This window comes from Athene cunicularia (assembly GCF_003259725.1).
Source record: "Athene cunicularia isolate RWA chromosome Z unlocalized genomic scaffold, athCun1 chrZ_part2, whole genome shotgun sequence".
Classification (NCBI taxonomy): domain Eukaryota; kingdom Metazoa; phylum Chordata; class Aves; order Strigiformes; family Strigidae; genus Athene; species Athene cunicularia.
Genome location: NW_020799143.1, coordinates 4,704,881 through 4,725,592, shown reverse-complemented (window position 1 = coordinate 4,725,592; position 20,712 = coordinate 4,704,881). Strand labels below are relative to the sequence as shown.

The 20,712-nt window shown below is 41.4% G+C and overlaps 1 protein-coding gene across 1 annotated transcript in view; it reads right to left on the bottom strand.

The window, feature by feature from the left end:
* Positions 1-8,255: 8,255 nt before the first annotated feature.
* Positions 8,256-20,712, bottom strand: part of FSD1L (fibronectin type III and SPRY domain containing 1 like) — a 33,693-nt gene continuing 21,236 nt past the window's right edge. Inside the window, 8 exon segments of the mRNA XM_026866019.1 lie at positions 8,256-8,293; positions 8,296-8,349; positions 8,352-8,370; positions 10,091-10,178; positions 10,479-10,761; positions 13,144-13,196; positions 16,585-16,617; positions 19,492-19,612. Coding sequence (XP_026721820.1) covers positions 8,256-8,293; positions 8,296-8,349; positions 8,352-8,370; positions 10,091-10,178; positions 10,479-10,761; positions 13,144-13,196; positions 16,585-16,617; positions 19,492-19,612 — 689 coding nt within the window.

Genomic DNA, 20,712 nt, shown 5'->3' with positions numbered 1-20,712 from the left:
CCCCCCCTCCCCCCACGCCGCCACGTGGGAAGACAAAACAAGGACAACTTTGGCACATCAGGTTACTGTATTGATAAAACCGCTTGCGTCACACGCAAATCAAAGACATCAAAATACTCCGCAGATTTTAAGGCACCCTGCCACTCGGTGTGGAGGTGAGAGGCCTCCTCCTTCTTCGGGGGGCTCTCTGTGGGGCGAGGGCTGAAGCACTGCTGGAGAATACCTGAAGGACAGCCAAGGAGTGGTTGGGTAAGCCCCGCACCGGCTGCCTGATAGCCCCATGGGCATGCACAACACCAAAGGCATACTCAGTCCCTCTACATGTTAACTCTCCAATTCTCTCCTATTTCAGGGGCTCTGGTCTCACACAATTATCTCTGCTTTCTGTGCAGAAATAGTCTGGGGCAGGGATTTAGCCTCCATTTCATCCCATAAAGTTACCATGGCATATCCTACTTTTCTTTTTCCATTGTGCATAAAGCTACTTCCCTCAATGTATAATCCCAAATCTGCGTTTTCCAGTGGTTCATCTTTCAAATCTGGTCTACCAGCATGGACTCATTCAATTGCAGTTAAGCCATCAGTTGCAAGGGTTTCTGTTCAGCTAAAGGCATCAAAAGGGTTGGGTTCAGCGTAGATACCATATTCAGAGTTACATCTTCTGGATCTGTTAAAATGGCCTGGTGTTTTGTCAACCAACTTGAAGAAATCCAATGATGTCCTTTATTTCTTTAGAACAGCTAACACTGCATGAGGTACCAATACTGTAATGGGTTGTTCTGGGATGAGCTTTCACGATTCCGATTCCGGAATCAGCAGAGCAGTAGCTGCTACAGCTTGAGGCCAAGCAGTGCAGCTGCACAGACAGGCACTGCAGAACGATGCAAGACAGCATCTACCATGGGTGCACCAGGCAATGGAGGATCCCCCCTGTTCGGCCTTGTGCCAAGACAGTGAGGGAAAACCACATCCAGGCTTTCCCTTCTAACAGGGCATTCAGACCATCTGAGTTCCAGTGAGGCTGGTCGGGATAATGATCAGAACTTGTTGCCATTGTCTTATCAAACTATGCACCACATTCATAACCTGTGATCCATATCAGACTAAAATATTCTTAAATTAGATGATTTTCCTGAGGGAACCAGTTAATTTCCCCAATCTTAATATGAAACAGCAGTAACATGGGAGAGTGCAAGGGGAGAGGAAACAGGATTTGTACAACGGCCTCTACTTTTTCATCTAAAGAAATAAACCTGTCACCTCTGGCATCCATATTTGGTATTTTCAGAAGCACCTACCACCTGGACACTTTTAAATTAGCCTTTCTGAAATCAACATCCCTTGCTGCAGTTCATACAGATTTCCATAGAAAGAATGAAAGCTACCATTTTCTGATTTATTAAGTTATTCTGAAATTATTTTAACTCTAAAAGATTACCGATAATCATTATTTAAAAAAAAATAATTTAAAACCTCCTAATTTGGTCATACAGAAGACCACTCCTATCTAGCCACTGAACAGCATCAAGTCCAGAGCAGAGAGGCTCTGGGCATATTATACTTAGTGTTAACTACAGGGCAAAATCACAGACCTTCAACAGGTCTAATCCATTGCCAAAGAATAACCCCTCCAATGATGTGGACTGCCCTAGAAAAAAGTAATTTCACAGGTGGTGTGCATCCCCCTCTAGCTGCAGGTACACACAGTGCATCAACTGCAACATATAAAACCAGTATATTGGTACTTGACTGACACCAGTTCAGAAGAGTCTAAAAAAAAAATCTGAAGTGCTTAAGGCAATTCTTCATACCCCCATTTACTAAAAACAACTGGACTAGCTGTTAGCAGCAAAAATTTGACATCTGTGCAAACTATTGTATAATAAATTTGTCCTTTAAGGGTAGAGTCTCCATTCTGAGGGGTGTCGAAGGCCCAATATGCAGACCAGACTTTCTTCATAGGGAAGTCTGTGGCCTCCCTGGAGCCCAGGTGAAGGCCCTCATTGCAAAACTCCCTGCCCAAATGAGACCCAAGGACTACTACCCTCTCTTGGTTTTTCAGGTAGGTAGTGATGATATTACCAGAAGAAGTCCTAAATCAATGAAGAGAGATTTCAGGGCCTTGGGAAAACTGTTTAAGGGGTCAGGGGCACAAATTGCGTGCCACCACTCAGCCTGGTGGCGGAACTCAAAGAAGAGGTTGAGAGATTAAGAAGTATTAGGGAATGTGAATGGACAATTGACTGGTGGAGTAACACCCTCAAACCCCTGAAGCAACAGGAGCTAATGGAAGCTCCAAATGAGGCAGGTAATTCCTCACCCTCTTGCTATCAGGCAGAATGAGGGGCCCTAGGAGACGAGGGAGGCTAGAAACAGGTCCCTGCTTGGGGAGGCAGGAAAATCCTCTCCCCACCTCCTCCACCCTCCATGGTGCCCCTTCACAATAGACTCGGGGCCCTGGAACTTTTGAACAAAGAAGAGAAGGAGGAAGAAAATGAGACAAATGAAGAAGACCAAGGTTCACCAAGGCCAGGTCACTTCAGACCGGGTATTAAAACCAGCTCTGAAAAGAACCCCAGAAGAGTCATTGTAGTGGGTGACTCCAATCTAACGGGTGTCAAAGGCCCCATATGCAGACCAGACCTGCTTCATAGGGAAGTCTGCTGCCCCCCTGGGGCCCGCATCAAGGACCTCACAGCAACACTCCCTACCCTAGTGAGTCCGAAGGATTACTACCCTCTCCTGGTTTTTCAAGTAGATAGTGCTGACATCACCAGGAGAAGGCCTAAAGCAATGAAGAGAGACTTCTGGTCCTTGGGAAAACTGCTTGAGGGGTTGCGGGCACAAATTGTGTTCTCGTCCATCCCTTTGTTTGGGGGGATGGATGAGGAAGATTACAGGAGAATTCAGCAGATGAATGGGTGGCTCCAAGACTGGTGTTACCATCAGGGCTTTGGATTTTTAATCATGGGTTGGTATACAGGGCACCTGATCTTTTGACATTAGATGGGATACACCTGTCCCCGAAAGGGAAGGGGATTTTGGGGCAGGAGTTAGCTGGGCTCATTGACAGAGCTTTAAACTAGATTGGAAGGGGGAAAGGGGCAAAATAGCCCATCTGAAGTGCATGTATACCAATGCACACAGCATGGGTAACAAACAGGAGGAGCTTGTAGCCGTGATGAAACAGGAAAATTATGATGTTGTTGCTATTACAGAAACATGGTGGGATGTCTCCCATGACTGGAGTGTGCCAATTGATGGGTACAAGCTCTTTAGGAGGGACAGACAGGGAAGGAAAGGTGGTAGGGTGGCCCTGTGTTTTAAGGACTGTTATGATTGCTTCGAGCCCAGGTGTAGTGAAGACAAGGTTGAGTGTCTTTGCATTAGAATCAGGGGGAAGGCCAAACAGGGCAGATGCTGTAGTAGGAGTCTACTATAGGCCACCCAACCAGGACAGACAGATGGATGAGATATTTTATAGGCACTTAGGTGAAATTTCATGATTGCTTGCCCTTGTTCTTGTAGGAGACTTTAATGTCCCAGACATCTGCTGGAAATACAAGAGCAGAACCAGTCCCAGAGATTCCTGGAATGTGTGGGAGACAACTTCCTGACACAGCTGGTGAGTGAACTGAGCAGAGAAGGTGCTCTGCTGGATCTCCTCTTTGTGAGCAGAGAAGGGCTGGTGGATGATGTGGCAATTGGAGGCCGACTAGGGCACAGAGATCATGAAATAATAAGAGTTCTCAATTCTTAGAGAGGCCAGGAGAGGAGGCAGCAGAACTGATATCCTGGACTTCCAAAGGGCTGACTTTGACTTGTTTAGGCAACTGCTTGACAGAATCCCTTGGGAGATGGTCCTGAAGGGTGTAGGGGCCCAGGAAGGCAGGGCACTCTTTAAGAAGGAAGTGTTAATGGCTCAGGAGCAGGCGGTCCCCAGGTGCTGTAAGAGAAGCCAGAGCCAGAGAAGACCACCCTGGCTGAACAGGGAGCTTTGGCTGCAACTCAGGGAGAAAAGGAGAGTTTACAGCCTTTGGAAGAAGGGGCTAGCCACACACAGTGATTACAGAGAGGCTGTGAGGCTATGCAGGGTGGAAATCAGGAGGGCTAAAGCCCAACTGGAAATTAATTTGGCCTCTGCAATCAAGGATAACAAGAAAAGTTTCTGTAAGTATGTCAGTAACAAAAAAAAGACCAGGGAGAGTCTCCATCCCCTGCTAGATGCAGGAGGAAAATTGGTAACAAGTGATGAGGAGAAGGCTGAGGTGCTTAATGCCTTCTTTGCCTCAGTCTTTAATAGCAAGGTTAGTTGTATTGATGAAATCCAGCCTCCACAGCCAGAAGACAGAGACTGGGAGAATGACCCCCCTGCAATCCAGGAGATAGTCAGTGACCTGCTGCATCACATAGACATACACAAGTCTATGGGACCAGATGGGATCCCCCCTAGAGTGCTGAAGAGGCTGGATGGGGTGCTCACCAGGCCACTTTCTATCATTTACGAGCAGTCCTGGCTGACCGTGGAGGTTCCGACAGATTGGAAATTGGCCAATGTGACACCCAGATATAAGAAGGGTCGGAAGGATGATGTGGGAAATGACAGGCATGTCAGCTTGGCTTGGGTGCCCAGGAAGCTGATGGAGCAGCTCATCCTAAACACCATCATGCAACACATGAGGGACAACCAGATGCTCAGGCCCAGTCAGCATGGGTTTATGAAAGGCAGGTCCTGCTTGACAAACCTGATCTCCTTCTATGACAGGGTGAGCTACTTATTGGATGAGGGAAAGGCTGTGGATGTAATTTACCTTGACTTTAGCAAGGCTTTTGACACCATTTCCCACAGCATTCTCCTGGCAAAAATGACTGCTTGAGGTTTGGACAATTGCACACTTTGCTGGGTAAAATTCTGTCTAGATGACCGGGCCCAGAGAGTTGTGGTAAATGGAGTTAAATCCAGTTGGTGACCGGTCACAAGTGGTGTCTCCCAGGGCTCGGTTTTGGGGCCACTCCTGTTTAACATCTTTATTGATCTAGATGAGGGGATCAAGTGCACCTTCAGTGAGTTTGCAGATGACACGAGGTTGGGTGGGAGTGTTGATCTGCTCGAGGGTAGGGAGGCTTTGCAGAGAGACCTGGACAGGCTGGAGCCATGGGCTGAGGCCAACTGGAGGAGTTTCAATAAGACCAAGTTCCAGGGGCTGCCCTTGGGCCACAACAACCCCCAGCAGCGCTACAGGCTTGAGGAGGAGTGGCTGGAGAGCTGCCAGTCAGAGAGGGACCTGGGAGTGCTGATTGACAGCCCGATGAACAGGAGCCAGTAGTGTGCCCAGGTGGCCAAGAAGGCCAATGGCATCCTAGCTTGTGTCAGCAATAGCGTGGCCAGCAGGGACAGGGAAGGGATCTTGCCCCTGTACTTGGCGCTGGTGAGGCTGCACCTCGATTTCTGTGTTCAGTTTTGGGCCCCTCACTACAACAAGGACATAGAGTTACTCGAACATGTCCAGAGACAGGCTACAAATCTGGTTAAGGGTCTTGAACACAGGTCGTACGAGGAGCGGCTGAGGGAACTGGGGGTGTTTAGTCTGGAGAAGAGGAGGCTGAGGGGAGACCTCATCGCCCTCTACAGCTCCCTGAAAGGAGGGTGCAGAGAGCTGGGTTCGAGCCTCTTTAGCCTAGTAGAAAGCGACAGGACAAGAGGGAATGTCCTCAAGTTGCTCCAGGGAAAGTTCAGACTAGATATTAGGAAGCATTTCTTTACAGATGAGGTTGTTGGGCATTGGAATGGGCTGCCCAGGGAGGCAGTGGAGTCCCCATCCCTGGCGGTGTTCAAGAGTAGGGTTGATTTAGAGCTTAAGTATATGCTGTAGGTGGGAACTGTGCTAGGCGAATGGTTGGACTAGATGATCTCCAGGGTCCTTTCCCACCTAGATGATTCTGTGATACTGTGTGAAACAGGTTCAGATACTGTTTATTTACGACCCATGTCACCTTCCAGAATATCTCTGTGTCAAGACACAAAACATTAATCTGGCAGGCAAAGGTACAGTTAAACAGGGAATTGTTTTGCACTTTCCTCTGCAAAAGATTGTACAGCTAACTTTGTTCACAGTGCCAATATTTAGAGATGCTGAAGCTCCAGATATGAAGTTAACATTAAGGTCTCAACTGTCCTCTCAACTGTCAACTTCATGATTTTGAGAGGAACAAAGCTTTCTAGAGCAGGTATTGAACTTCAGAGAATTCAAGTTTTCCGCTGAACATCACAACTAGTTTGTTATGAGTTGTTTCAAGTAATTTCTTCTCCTCTTGAGAAATCTTGATGGACACAAAGGACCCATTGATACAAACAAGATTTAATACAATTAGGTGGCCATGTTTTTACAGCCTAAAAGATACACAGAAGGAGAAACACTTTGGACTGATAAAAAAAGGAACCAGTTCACTGTGGACGCTATCAGCATGAGCTTGAAACACTTTTCAGGTGACATTAGGGAAAATCTTCAGTTAGGAAACAGCTGATTCCAGTGTGTACCTGCAAATTATTTCTAGGCTCCTGGAATTGATTAGAGGGAAGAAAGCACATTTAAACAGTCTATAATACAGAAGTATTTCTCACTGAAAAGTTTGAGATTTTCCACAAAGAATATAACATGATTTTTTTTGAGCTCCCCCACTATCATGAATCATTTGACTATTGTTGCTAAGCTTCCAACTAGGAGTTGAGATGATGGTACACCCAGCACCCAGGCTCAACATTTCATTTCCTTTGTGAACAAAAATGTATGACCACAGACTCAGAAGCAGATTTTATGTTAGCTGGTAAAGCATTTGCTCACATCCCACTTCTTCCTTCCCCTTAAAGAAGGAGAAGGTGTTACGTTGGAGGCTATAAAGTAATCCTTTAGAATATGATCCTCTGAAAGTCAGTCTCATAGCCACATATACATGGCATATGGTATAAGCTAGCACATTAAGAGTGGGATGCTATATATATAAGCTACATTTCTGCTGGATAAAGAAATAATACAATTTTTGGACTTCTCTGGTTATCTAGAAAGTTCCAGGAATCCTCACTAGGCTAGTCAAAACAGGTAGCAAATATGTGTGCCTGGGCTCAGAGGGTACTGCCCTATCACCAGGAATTTAGTGCCACTTCTGCTTAAAGCCAGCTTTGATATTTACACAGCAGTTTAAGAAGTCTTAGTCAGCCTTGAATCTGGCTTGAGAAAAAGCTGAAAGAAGTTTTAGCAATAGACCCCCTGGCCCCCATCTTCACCAAGGAGATGCATTTAAACTGAAGCTCTCACAGTCTTGTTCCCAGCCTCAGCTGCATTGCAGCTTTGGTATCAGCAGAAAAAAGATTCAATCTGTCATTCACATCTGATGAACAATGGGAATTGATTATTATCAGAATCCAATTAAAATAATGCCACAATACTGGAAAACCAAGAGATGACCCAAAATTAAAAGCTTCTGAGAGCACATCAGCATGCTGTAGTTTTTAGAAAGCCCTGGATTTTTGGTTCTGAACCTCTTACCTGAAATAATTCCTAGCTCAATGGCTGGTTATCATAATGCATCTTTTCAGTAAGGACACAAGAATGTTTTTAAATACCTTTACATTTTTATATTTTCTGTAATTTGTGATAAATGGGAGCTGAACTCCAAACATTCCATTTAAATGAGTTACTCATGGGAAACAGCATTTTGTATCAGAAAAAAATCACAGACTGGCCTTACTGTTTCTTCATATCAGGTCTACAAATTATTCTTTTGAAATCATACTGCTGTGATATTTTGCCAGGCTAGGCTAGAAAACCAGTATTCTTTTGAAATTCATGTATGATATTAGAAGTTTTAATGGGAAGTCCAGTAATAATAAAGTATGTAATCGAGTAATTCATGTTAGGAGAACTAAGAACATGGCTTTTATTTTACTTTTAATAGAAAATTAGTAACAGAATTATTATTAAAGTCCATAAATACAATATTAGAAAAGTGCATAGTTACAGCTCTTGATTTCTCCACTTATTTTTCAAATAGGCAAGAAATTCATTTTCTGTCTGACATTTCTGTCTGGAGTCACAGTAGGTTCCTAACACTTTAGCCACAAACTTTTGCACTATCAGTACTGAGGACTTAAACAGCAGTACATGGCAAACGCAGAGTAATCCAATGCTCACAAGCTTCTGTGAGTAGCAGCTACATAGAAGAAAAAAAACAGCAATAGATGTGTTTAATGAATATTATTAAGCAATACTCTTCAGACTCCTTGTTGAAGCACTCAATTTTCACTTTTCTGGGCCATTTCCACAGAGCTTGGCACCTGCAATCCAGTATTCCTGTAAGCCTACCACATCATACCTAAGGGAGGGGGGAAAAAAAAAAAAAAAAAAATCATCAGTATCCTGAGCATTATGAAGCATCTACATCTCTCTTCTCCTGTCCCACAGTGGAACTAACACAAAACATAACCTGCAGCTGCATTTGTCTTCTCTCTTGCTTTCTGGTCACAGCACTCTGTAAAACACTCTGATCACACTAGGAAGCTAATTTTTATGACCATAAAGTCTAAGATGCTACACATAACTGTGCTTAAGTTTATAACCAAGAGAGATCTAATACTAAAAGACTTGCTCCTATTAGGAAAAGTTCTTTGAAGCCTGATGTTCTAGCAGCAAGTACTTAGAATGACAGTGAAAAGCAATACTCTCACTATGCTCCAGCATTTAAAAGCAGAGCTTAGTTTTAGTATGACATGACAGAATTAGGTCAGTGTAAACATAGCAGAAGAAAATAAAGTCTTGAGAAGCTTCAGAATCAGAGGTGCCAGTGACCTCTGTTCTACAACTGTGTTACATAAAAGAATGTATCTTCATGTTTCTGATGACATTTGAGAGTTGTAATTAAGTAACTTGTCATTTTTATTTTAACTATTGAGGCTAACCCAAATGATGTCTGTAATACTGCTGTCACTAAGTACTAGAGGCTGTCTGAGATGAGATATAAGCAGATGTTTCCTCAGATGCCTTAGGAACTAACTTAATGGGTCAGCCTTAGAAATGCTAGAGGGATGACTTACACATATACCCCAACAGTTCTGAAGCTATTCTGTTTCCCATATATTGAAAAAGATCAGTAAGGCAACTTGCTTAGTCACCTCCAAATAAATATCTATTAAAAAAATCTAGACTCCTGTTGTCAGTACATCTAGCCAACACTAGAAATTGTGGTAGGAATTCTGTCTGATACAAGTGAAAAATCAGGAGTTTGGCAATGCTAGACATAAGGCTGGCTAAGCAAGTTACTACTTTTCCATTCCAACTCCATGTCCAAAGTAAGAGCAACTTTATTAATTGGTCTAATCACACATTATAATTACCAGGCTGTGTTTGCTATGGGCCAAATCACAAGAGGCTAGAAATCAGTGCCTAGGCAGCTAAGTTGTTAGTATGAATAGCTTCCTCCAGATTCCTAAGTTTTCCCAGACCTATACTCTGCTCCCAAAGTATGATGCACTTGATGGCACCTTATAACACAGTTGAGGTCTTCAAATTTAGTTACTTAAGGAAATTACTTAAATCATTAGAGGAAAACCAATACGGAGTAACAAATCCTTTTCCTGTGCATTTTCTGCAAGGTTTGACTCTTTAGAATTGCAGCAGGTTTTCACTTATTGGTTTAGAGCCATGAAAAAGTGGACCATTGAAATGACTGGCAAGAAAATCCCACTGAGATTTTAAAGATTCAAAAGCTGGTCTTGTATCTTTTAAGGAAGCATCTGGTTTGCTCTGTCTCATGACAGCTCTGACAGCTCACAGCATCTTGGTCTACTATCTGCATTAGTTCAGGTCAGTTATTGTAGCAGCCTTGTCAGCTTCTGAAATGTGCTATTAATTTACCCTACAAAAATTTAATTAATTTACTGAGTCATCCAGGTGCAGAGTTCTCATATTGGAGTTCTATTATAAGTGGCAAATGAAATAAAAAAGAAAGCAGTTCATTTTTAAAAATTACTAGTAATTAAGTCTTCAGTAAGCTGAATGCAATGCTAGAACAGGAACAAAATTTTATAGATACTGACCATGAAGCCTGGTAATAATGGTTGGGTAAACTTTGCTCTGAATGTGTGTAACAGTTGCTTTAAGTCTGCATTATAAAATGTGAGGTGACTTAAGAGAGGCAGAAAACAAGTTGAAATACATGTTTACATGCCACTGGTGTTTAACTTTTAGTAAAATTGATTCTTTTAAGGGAGAGGCTTCCAGAACACACTAAATACAATCCACATGACTGAAAAATTCTCAATAGCTCTGTCACATAGTTGAACCCAGGTCATTTGATACTACAAGCTCTAGGCCTTATTTTCATAAAGGACTCTATCAGTCTGGAAGTAATATAATATTTTAGCCTTGTACTGCTTCAACTTGAAACAGATAGCTAACTAAGCTTTTAGTTAAATCTCATAAGACTGTAATTTACCTTGATCAGAATCACACTATGCTTCTATTCTGTCTGGAGCAGGGATACCTAGAATCTTGGTTTTATCATTATGTTTTGCTGATAATGTGGTTTGTAGCCAGTTATTGATACAGATGCACCAGCTTGACTTAGTCTTTCCTAGATGATCAAATTTCCCCAGTTTTCCATATGTTACTCCCACGTGATAGCTTTTGCAGTCCTGGGCTCTCACTTCACAGTAAAGCTGTCCACTTCAAACAGCAGGGTCTCCTACCAGAAAAATATATGTAGTTGCTACAACAATGCTTGCTTACTTATAGGCAACAGTGATGCCTTCTGTTTTATTTTAAAGTGAAGTCTTCAAAATGCAAACATCTGAGCTATAAGGAAAAAAATAATTAATGTATAGGAAAATAGAACATAAATATAAAATAGAATACTGAGTTTTTACTTACACTCATTGAGACAAGATACACTTAACAGTAACTCACATTTAATAGCAGTGAATGTTAGTCACTAAGAGCTTTGTAATAAAGAGCTTCAACACACTTGAGGACTGAAGTGCTGAGTCTTGGACAACCGGCCCAAGCCCGAGTTGACATATAGATGAATCCTGTATATTTTATAACTGAAACCATTGTGCTAATATGTATTGTACTAAGTTATAACAACCCACTTGTGCTGATGTAAAAAGTGCTAAAGCATTGAAGTACTGAAGCCTGAACAACAGGCCCCAAGCCGAAGCTGCTAACTTAGTCTGGAATCATTAACAAAGTATGTAAGCTCGCTAGTGAGAGATGTGGCCTAGAATATAATCAGTAGTGAGGACGAAATGCTGAGAGAATTGTCCTGGTTCAGCCAAAGTTACTACTTTACTACTACTACTACTACTTTACTAAAACTTTACTACAGAGTAAAGTTTTCCCCAGCAGAGAGAGAGGGGGAAGGGATCTCCAGCCGGGTTATTCATACCATGCTGACGTCAGGTCCAGAGGCGGAACCTTTTTACTTTCGCTTCTGGTTTTGGTTTTTGCCATACACGTGGCGGGTTTGCTCCGTGATCATTGAGCGGTATTTCTCTGTATATCTTTTGTCTTGTTCACTGTTATTGCTGTCTATTGTTGTTACCATTGATACTGTTGTTCAGATTGTTCTATCACTCTGTTGTATTAAATTTCTTGTTATTTTAGCCGGGGTCTGTGTCTAACTTCCAGCCCGACCGGCGCGGGTAGGGGAGGGGCAACGGCAACGTGCTCTCTCATCCCGGAAAGAATTAAACCTTGCACAAGAATGTATCCAGCTTCCCATGTTCAGCCTTGTTCCAGGCTGAGAACCCACGTATCTGGCCTTGTTAGAAACTCCCTTGGTCTCCCCTCACCGAGCCCTGGCCAGGCTTTGGGTGGAATCCAACAGGAGAATGAAACCAGAAATTTTCCACTCAAAACAAAAGTGCCAGCTATTCTGGCCTGTTGATCTCTGGTATATAAGGCTGGACGCGCTCACAGCGACTTTGGAAGCCTCACCCATGGGTGGACGCACCCCGTAGGATTTCTCCCTTGCCGGGACAGGCTCTGCGGGTCTGGGTGATGGGAACATGTACAAGGGGTGAGGGATCATTCTTCATCACTACTCTCTCTCTCAGGTAGCAATGATTTGATGCATTACCCTGTATTTTCCTGTTTGCTGCTTTAAGTGCACTATTCTGCCTTTTCTTACTGCCTGTTTTCTGTATTACACTGCTACATTGGTTATCACCAGTAAAATACACCTGCTATTTTCTCTCTGGTGTCCAAGTTTAATTGGTATCCTTAATCAGCAAAACAAGGACATTTGCTGCAGCATGAAATTCTGGTGTTACATAGGCAAAACCACCACTGTGAAGGAAGTGTTGGAAGTGTGGGAAGAGCAAAACAGTGAAAAATCTGCAAAAAACCCACACATTTCCTTAACACATGGTGCCCAGAACAAACACAGGACAGGATGGAGATCCAGTGATTTGTGTTGTCGTGGCACCAAGGAGGAATGCAAAGAGGGATGGAGGCTGCAGGATCCAGTTCTTCCACTTTTCTCAAGGAACATTTGACACGACTATTCAGATTTATCTCCTGCTCTTCCCCTTTTCTCAAGGACTGTTTTGCAGTACTCTGCAGACCTTGTCTCTCATTCTTCCTCTTTTCCCGTAAAAACAGCACACACCTTGCACCAAGGAATGTGTTGTGTTGTTACTCAAGAAACAATGGCTTGAGCACAGTCCCACCCACTCACACATACATACATACTTAGATAAATACTACCCTGAGTTTATATCTAACTCAGAGGGATGATAATCTGATACCAAATTGGAGGGACAGATGGATGGGTTTGTGCTCCTCGCTCCCTCACCCCCAAGAAGGGATGCCTTTTGGTAACATTTGGGCCCTTGGCTACACCAAGTGATTACCTGGGAATTAAGTGTGTGTGATTGCAATTGGGGTTTTGTGTGTGTAATGCTATATAGCCAACCTGCAGTTTGTGCATTTATTGTAGGCAATCTCAAAGAATCTGTAGATGTTATATAAGAATAAACTGTACTCTTCATCAACCTGAGTGCTTCCCTTGAATGCAACCGGACCTACAACATATGGGCAGTTTGCACATCTGGTGTCAGGCCTATAGTTACAGCCATAATTGGCATACCTATTAAGAGATAAGTCCAGCCACCCCTAGCCCCTTTAATCTCTGAGGACTGGCTAGAATGCAAGGGGATTAATCTCTTACCAATTAATTCATCACCTTAAATGCAACAGAAAGACAGCATCAAGTACACAGCCTTGAACAATCACAAATTTTCCCTCAAATTCTTACTTAAATCTGCCCTTCCACAGCATTGCACCTCTAACAGAAGTAAGAAGTTCACCTTACTCAACACTGTATGATTCATCAATAAAAGATCTCCTGTCCCTCAGTGAGAATTTTGTGCTGAGAGATGTCTTCTCTGGAGACTGCACCACTCCTAAGAAATGAACTGTTTGAGATTTGGACACAAGTACAGAAATGCACACTCAGACAAGTTTTCCCAAGTCAGCTAGGGGCTAGGGTGCAATAAACATACATAAGCTATTGAAATGACACGTTAGCTCAGTCACTTAATACCTCTAACAGTATGCACCCACGAGAACTGAGAGAGAAGAGATAACCAGAAAAAAATACAAGATATTGCAACAAACAAGTTCAGAGGTAGTGAGAATGAAAGAGGAGAAGCAGCACATGTGTGGCACATGGTTTGAATGAATGCCTGTATAAAACAGTTTCACCTGTACTACACAGAACCTTAGAGAATTCATATTTCTGGTCTTCTGCAGAAAATTTCTGGTAAGTCTGGTAGATCAGATACAACATTCAGAGAAGTATGAATACACCGCTGATATTCAATGCCAAAATGCCTAATTTTCACCGGAATTTAAACATCAGTGAATGGGAAAATAATATCAGTTGTGTTAAAGGTAAGTTTTTCAGCACATTTGCCTTGTACAAGCAATGGTTGAAATCCCAGGAAAAAGCATAATGAATGAAAGGAATCAAACTGTGATTTTATTTCAAAATGCACACACTGAAAATGATACAAAACCCAAGAGTGTCAAATCTAAACACAGTTTATATTAAAAAAGATGAAGTGAGACTTTCTGAGTTTAATGCATGCATCACAATGTTTCCCCCCCCCGAAAAAAATCAAACACCAGAAGTATACTGAAGAGTGGTGATTATTTGAAAATACTAACTCTATCAAAGACTACAGAAAAGAAAATTGTGTAAACACATTGTGCTGAGAAGCACACAGCAACTCCTTAAGAGTAACTATAAATTTTAAGAGTCTAATCCCAATCAAGAAAGACTTAAAATTTTCTAAATATATTTTCAAAAGCATTCTCAGGAAGCAATGGCAAAATAAATGAAGACACACTTCTCTCTGGAGAATATTCTAATGAACAATCAGTTGCATAAAATAAATTGAAAACCTAAGGAGGTTTTCATACATTTTATTTTACCTTGGTGATGCCCTCAAAATGATTCTCAAGAATTTAAGCATTAAACAAAATGAGGGCTATTTGCAAATTACAGTGAATATTAAACCTCAGTAGCCAGGGAGTCACGTCTGGTTATTTTAAAAGCAATCAGTAGCAAAGAATTTTAACTTCTCAGAAATAGCTATAAAGCTCACAGTTTAATTTCACTGACAAAATAAAAATTTGAAAAGTACAAATGTCTCTGGAATACACACGTACATAGTCATTTTCCAATCCTCATTCTCAGTAGTCTATCACACATTAGCCTTAAAAGAGTTATCACATACAAAAGAAAGTTTTCTCTCCCACTTTTCCTTCAGCTACAATTTAGTAAAGCTAATTGCTATTTAAATGTCCACAGTGAAGTTCAGTTTGTTTCCAATCCATTCAACACTGATTTCAAGTTTTCTGAAATTGTTCTCAAATACTACTTCATAAAGGGGTAGAATATGTCCCTTTTGCCCAATACCTTCATTAAAATAAATGGTAATCAAAAGCAAAGTGGTATAAGCTGTCATACATAATTATGCTAGAATCTCTGGTTCATCTTCATGACTAAATTTGTTTTATTCCAGTTACAGAGGTCTACAAGAAATCATTAATGAAAAGGTTGTCTACTTTAGCATCACTATTTAGCATATAAGTGTGCCAGTACTGATCAGAAGACAGCTAAGCTTCTAAATTGCTTGCAATAGTTACGTGAAGGGGGTAAGTGCATATTGTACAGGTGCACCACAGCTGCTTTTGAATTTTGTTAACATGGAGAAAGCTGTAGTTTACTTACCAAAGCAAAATGCAACAAGTGATTGCAAAGTCAAAAAGCATAATTTGAGGGGAATCCATCTCTCTTTGCAGATTCCATCCTAGTTCAAACACATCAGAGATCATTCACTCACGCTTCCAAAAAAAGCTGCTGAAATTTTTCTGTTAGATTCAGTATTTTTGCAGAAAGCAATCTGGCCATTTAGAGAATTTCCATAAGAAAAATGCAGGTGCTTTGCTAGTATATTCTCCAAGTTAGGAATACATTAAAAGGTCCTCAGTATCATTTATTTTGTTCAAGTCTTCTGTAAGTGGCTGCTGCATGTGCTTTGTCCACTCAAAATCTAACAGCCTTTAACAGTTCAGGCAATGATATCAAACATTTGGCATTACACTTTGAAAAAAGTTTTTGGGTTTTTTTTCTCCAGTGCTCAAATCTCCCTTCCAATAGGAAAAGGTGGGAAATTTTATAGCAGAAAGTCAGTTTGATTCCCATTTTGCAGTGCAGCACAATCTTCATTAGCTAGCACTGTAACTGATGCATTTCTTCCACTATTCAGTGGTCAGATATTCCTGTCTTATGATTAGGGTTGTTGCATACAGCACTGCAGTTAGTCTCAGTTTTCTTATCCATTTCAGCAAATAAAAAATATTCTCAGCAATATGTATTCCCTTTTGCCCAAGGAGTAGGAGGATATTTTAGCTGTCTTTACATATGAAAAAAGAGGCTCTCTCATTTGAACAATTGATTCTGCAAGTAGAACTGCCATGAAGCTTTTTTACACATGCCACCAGGCTAAACCTCATCCTCTCTGAAAGTGCAAAAATACTAATTTATTTTTCTCTGAAGTCTACTGACAGCTATAGCACAAGTTGAGAGCAAAAAGGTTTTCAGATTCCAAAATAAGAACTAAAAAAAATATTTTAAAGTTCTCAGAAGGGAGCTCTTCACTGCATTTGTAAATCTAGTCTGCCATCATGTGCCAGAAGGTTAAGTAAGCATCAATGTATCTGTAAATAACAGGGATCTTTGTATCAACACTAAAATACACAATGCTCTTCAACCATTGCAAATCAGGTCTCCTGCACACTAAGACATCCTTCAAGGAAGACTGTTTTCCAGTCAGTGGAAAATATATGTATAATCTCTATGAATCCAAATTAAAGTTCAAAAGAATTTTTAAAAGCATATGTGTAATGTTACTGATAAAGGCTATTAGATATATTTCTCACTACATCAAGCAAAGGAATGTAGCACACACTCCCCAAAAAACTAGGTGCTAGATCTTAGGAATAAGAGGTATATTATTACCTTTTCTTGCTCTTCAGCAGAGGATTCTGGTCACTGTCAACAGAAATAAATAGTCATTAAATAACTGTTCTATTACTCCAGTAAATTACCTACATTCTTAAGATGCCATTAAAATCTGCTCTACCATGCTTCTGGCAGTATATGCCTATAGGGAAGGTATTTTTCATAAATTATCCCAAGCAGTGATCTTTATACCAAAAAGCCCATGTTGAAAGTCAATTGATTGCCTCTGAGGAAGAAGTAGCCAGTTCTGTGGACAAGCCAAAACCAATGGACACTGTTCACACCTTGATTTAGCAAGGCTTTTGATCCATTCCTACTTCAAGAGATACAGACGGGGTAGTAAGTCATAAGCTGTGTACAGAACCAGTTGAAAATCAGGCTCACAACTGTGGATAGTGTTCTTCAGATGAGAGAACAATGAAGAGAATGAATATGAAAGAAGAATTAACATGAATGAAGAGAAAGAACATGAGAGAGCAGTGTTCTCCAGATGAAAGAACACACAATAGGACAGACTGGGGGATAGATGAGTGAAGAGCAATTCTGCAGAAAAGCAGCTGGTGGATCACAGGAGATGACAACACTGTGGTGTGCCCTTGTAGCAGAGGTCACCAACCGTATCCTGTGCTGTAGCAGCAAGACAGCAACAAGGATGCCAAGGCAAATAGCTGTTCTCTCTTGATTTGGCACTTGTCAGACTGAGCCTGACGTCCTGCGTCCAGGTCTGAGCTCCTCAGGATTACACACTGACATACCAGAGCAAGTGCAGTGGAGGGCCAACAACGCAATTGAGACTGGAGCACAGAATGACAATGGGTTTGCTCAGCCTCAGGAAGAGAGGAGCCAATTGCTCTCCTTAATGACGTAACAGGGAGGTACAGAGAAGATCAAGCCAGGCTTGGCTCAGAGGGGTGCACACCAATAGCTGACAGGCACTTGGGACTCATTGCACCACAGGAAATTCCAGTCAGATAGCAGGATATTCCTCCCCTCCTATGAAAGTGGTTTGGAGTAAAGGCCCAGCAAGTTAACACAGTCTTCATCCGTGCCTGGTTTTGGCTAGGATAGAGTTAATTTTCTTGAGCCAGAGCACCCTACTCAGATTTCAGCCAGGATGGAGTTAACTTTCTTTCAGCTGGGCGGGGGCACAGCCAGAGTGCCGGGTCCGGATTGGCCACTGGAGTGTTCCATATCATGTGACGCTAAAGAAGGTGGGTTTTCTCTCTGCTTCTGGTTGGTGTGGCAGGATCTACATTCTGTTGGGATAACTGTCGGGGGTGGGGTGGGTATCAGTTGGCGGTAGTGAGCGACCGCATTGTGTGTTACCCGTTTGGATTTTCCATTATTGTTCTGCTACATTACAATCCCTAAACTGTGTTTTATTTCAACCTATGAAGCTTTTTTTTTTCTTTTTATCCCCCCTCTGTTTTCCCAGGTAGGTAAAAGGGCAAGTGACTGGCAGTGTGGTTTTGGCAGCCAGCTGAGTTCAAATCATGGCAGATACATTCAAGGCCCAGACAGAGCAGAGTGATCTAGTGATGTTCTTCCAACCATATTTATTCAGTGATTCCAAATAACATACATCTAAGTGCCTAACATTCATCAATCTACCAAGAATTCTGCTGAAGTTACTTAAGTACTTTTTCCTAGATGAAAACTGTTGCTAAATATATTCAGGGCTGCCACTTTTGTAAGTTATGTTCCTTATCCATTATATTTTGCTATCTGGTTTATTTTATTAGTACCTTTTCCTCATCAGTGAACATTATGAGACAACAAATTCAAACAAAACCTATAGTACCAATTTAACCTTCCCTTTTAAATAAGGTCAAAGCCAGTTTTTCCTATTTCTTACAGTAGAAAACTGTCTATTCACCAGTACTGAACTGCAGCACTACTAAACAGAATTACACTGGTTGCTTGCTGACTTTTACCTCATCTACTGTATTGGGTTTATGTGGCAAGGTTTTGGTAGCAGGGGGGCTGCAGGGTTGGTTTCTGTGAGAAGATGCCAGAAGCTGCCCTGATGTCAGACAGGGCCAGTGCTAGCCAGTTCCACAATGCACCACTGCCAGCCAAAGCTAAGCCAATCAGTGATGGTGATTAAGAAAGGGTAAAAACTGCTGTGCAAAAGCAGTTGGGAGAGACAAGTGAGGATATAGCCACCCTGCAGCCCACACTGGAGCAGTCTGTGAAGGGCTGAAGGGTCTGGGAAGGGCCCATATTGAAGCAGTTCATGAAGGACCCTTTGGTGGGACTCCACACTGGAGCACAGGAAGCCTGTGAGGAGAAAGGAGCAGCAGAGACAATGGAGCTTGGTGAGAAAGTGAAATGGAGCTTGGTAAGAAAGGAGGGGTGGGGTAAAGGTATTTTAAGATTTGTTCTTATTTCTCATTATCCTACTCTGACTTTTGATGGGCAATAAATTAATTTACGTTTCCTCAACTCATCTGTTTACCTGTGACAGTAATTGCAGAGTGATCTCCCTGTCCTTATGTTGACCCGTGAGTCTTTCATCATATTTTCTCTCCCACTGTCCAGTTGAGGAGGGGAAGCAATAGAGCATCTTGGTGGGCACTTGGTGGCTAGCCAAGGCCAACCCACCACATCTACAAGTTATTTCAGAATCTTGAATGATACCCTAACAAACATATTTTTTTAAAAAATTAAATCCTTTTTAATGGTTAAGACATATTTTTAATAGCTTCCATAAAAAGCCTCTGCAGCTGTGTGGCAGCAGAAGGGAAATAAAAAATTAAAATTTCTTCCAGGGAAAGATTTCTGAATGAAAATTCTTTGATGTTCCACTGTACTCAAGTGCTTTAATTTCCCTCTGTCCTCTTCCCTTACCTGCCAGATGAGACATACCAGACAACATAAACATTTACAAAACAGAGTTCTTACCTGATTTTATTTTCCTCCCCTTTCATTTTTTCTTGGCCTCTGCCTCCAGTAGGATCCCATTCAACACAGGTACCTTCAACTTTCAAATTTGCATGAGCTGAAGTAGGGTCCAAACTGAACACTTGACAATGCTCGTCAAAGCAAAATGCAAACCAGTTAAACGGTATAATGCTCTCTCCCAACAGTGCCTAATCATAGAAAATTATAGAACCAATAGCAAAATTGTATCAGAGCACTGTTCAGCTTAATAGAAACATCAGCTTTTTAGTCTGATGCCCTTTAAATAAAGCCCAGCTACCTACCTTCAGTACATAGGTTACATCAAAGTACATTTTTTCATCTTTATAATGCTGCAGTATCAGCAATTAAATTCAGCTAGTACCTTCTGATGGTTACAGCCGACTCCCTAGATTCTTAAAATCATGAATGATTTTTAAATGTGTGCTTATTTTCCATGCTCTGCAGCACTGATTCTCCAACAAGGTGTTTATGACTAATAAGGACTGCATCTTGGAGAATACTAAATTGACAGGATAGCACATACAGGCAGAGTTGAACTGTGAAGTCAGCTGCAGATACAAGAACAGTAGAGGATGCATGCAACTAGAAGAGGCTTGGGATTTGTTGCAGCCAAGTCTGTCATACAAGAAAACAAAACTAATGCAACATGCCAAGTTCCCTAAAGATGTTTTTTTACAGATTATTCTGTAACTGTCCTAACATCATCAGATGTTAGAGTCTGATTCTGAAAGAAAGTATACATGAGATTAAGAGTTTAGAGCTCAACAGTACACAAATCTGAAATACAGTAAGGTAAGCATGTAGACAAGGATACTGAGTTTCTGTGGGTTGATTATTAAAGAAAGTGAACTAAATGTCCACCCAGAAATAACAAAAGTAATATGGGAAGAATGATAACTGTCCAAACAATCAAAATCAGAATTATTTTTTCTGGCACTGGAATAAGGAATGTAAATGGATACTATATATCTGACAATGACTGTTGCTTAAGAGTATCAAAATTGTTTTAGAGAAGTTACCAGAATGCCCATCAACTCGTTTAAATTGCATATAGCTTTGTTTTTATGAGGTAAATTACACAAGTAACAAAATACATATTTTAATTATCCAGTCCATATAATTTTGCCCTTTACACTACAAACCTGGCTACAATTAAAGCCTTAGGATCATTATCATGATAGTTAAGATTTGTGTTCTGCC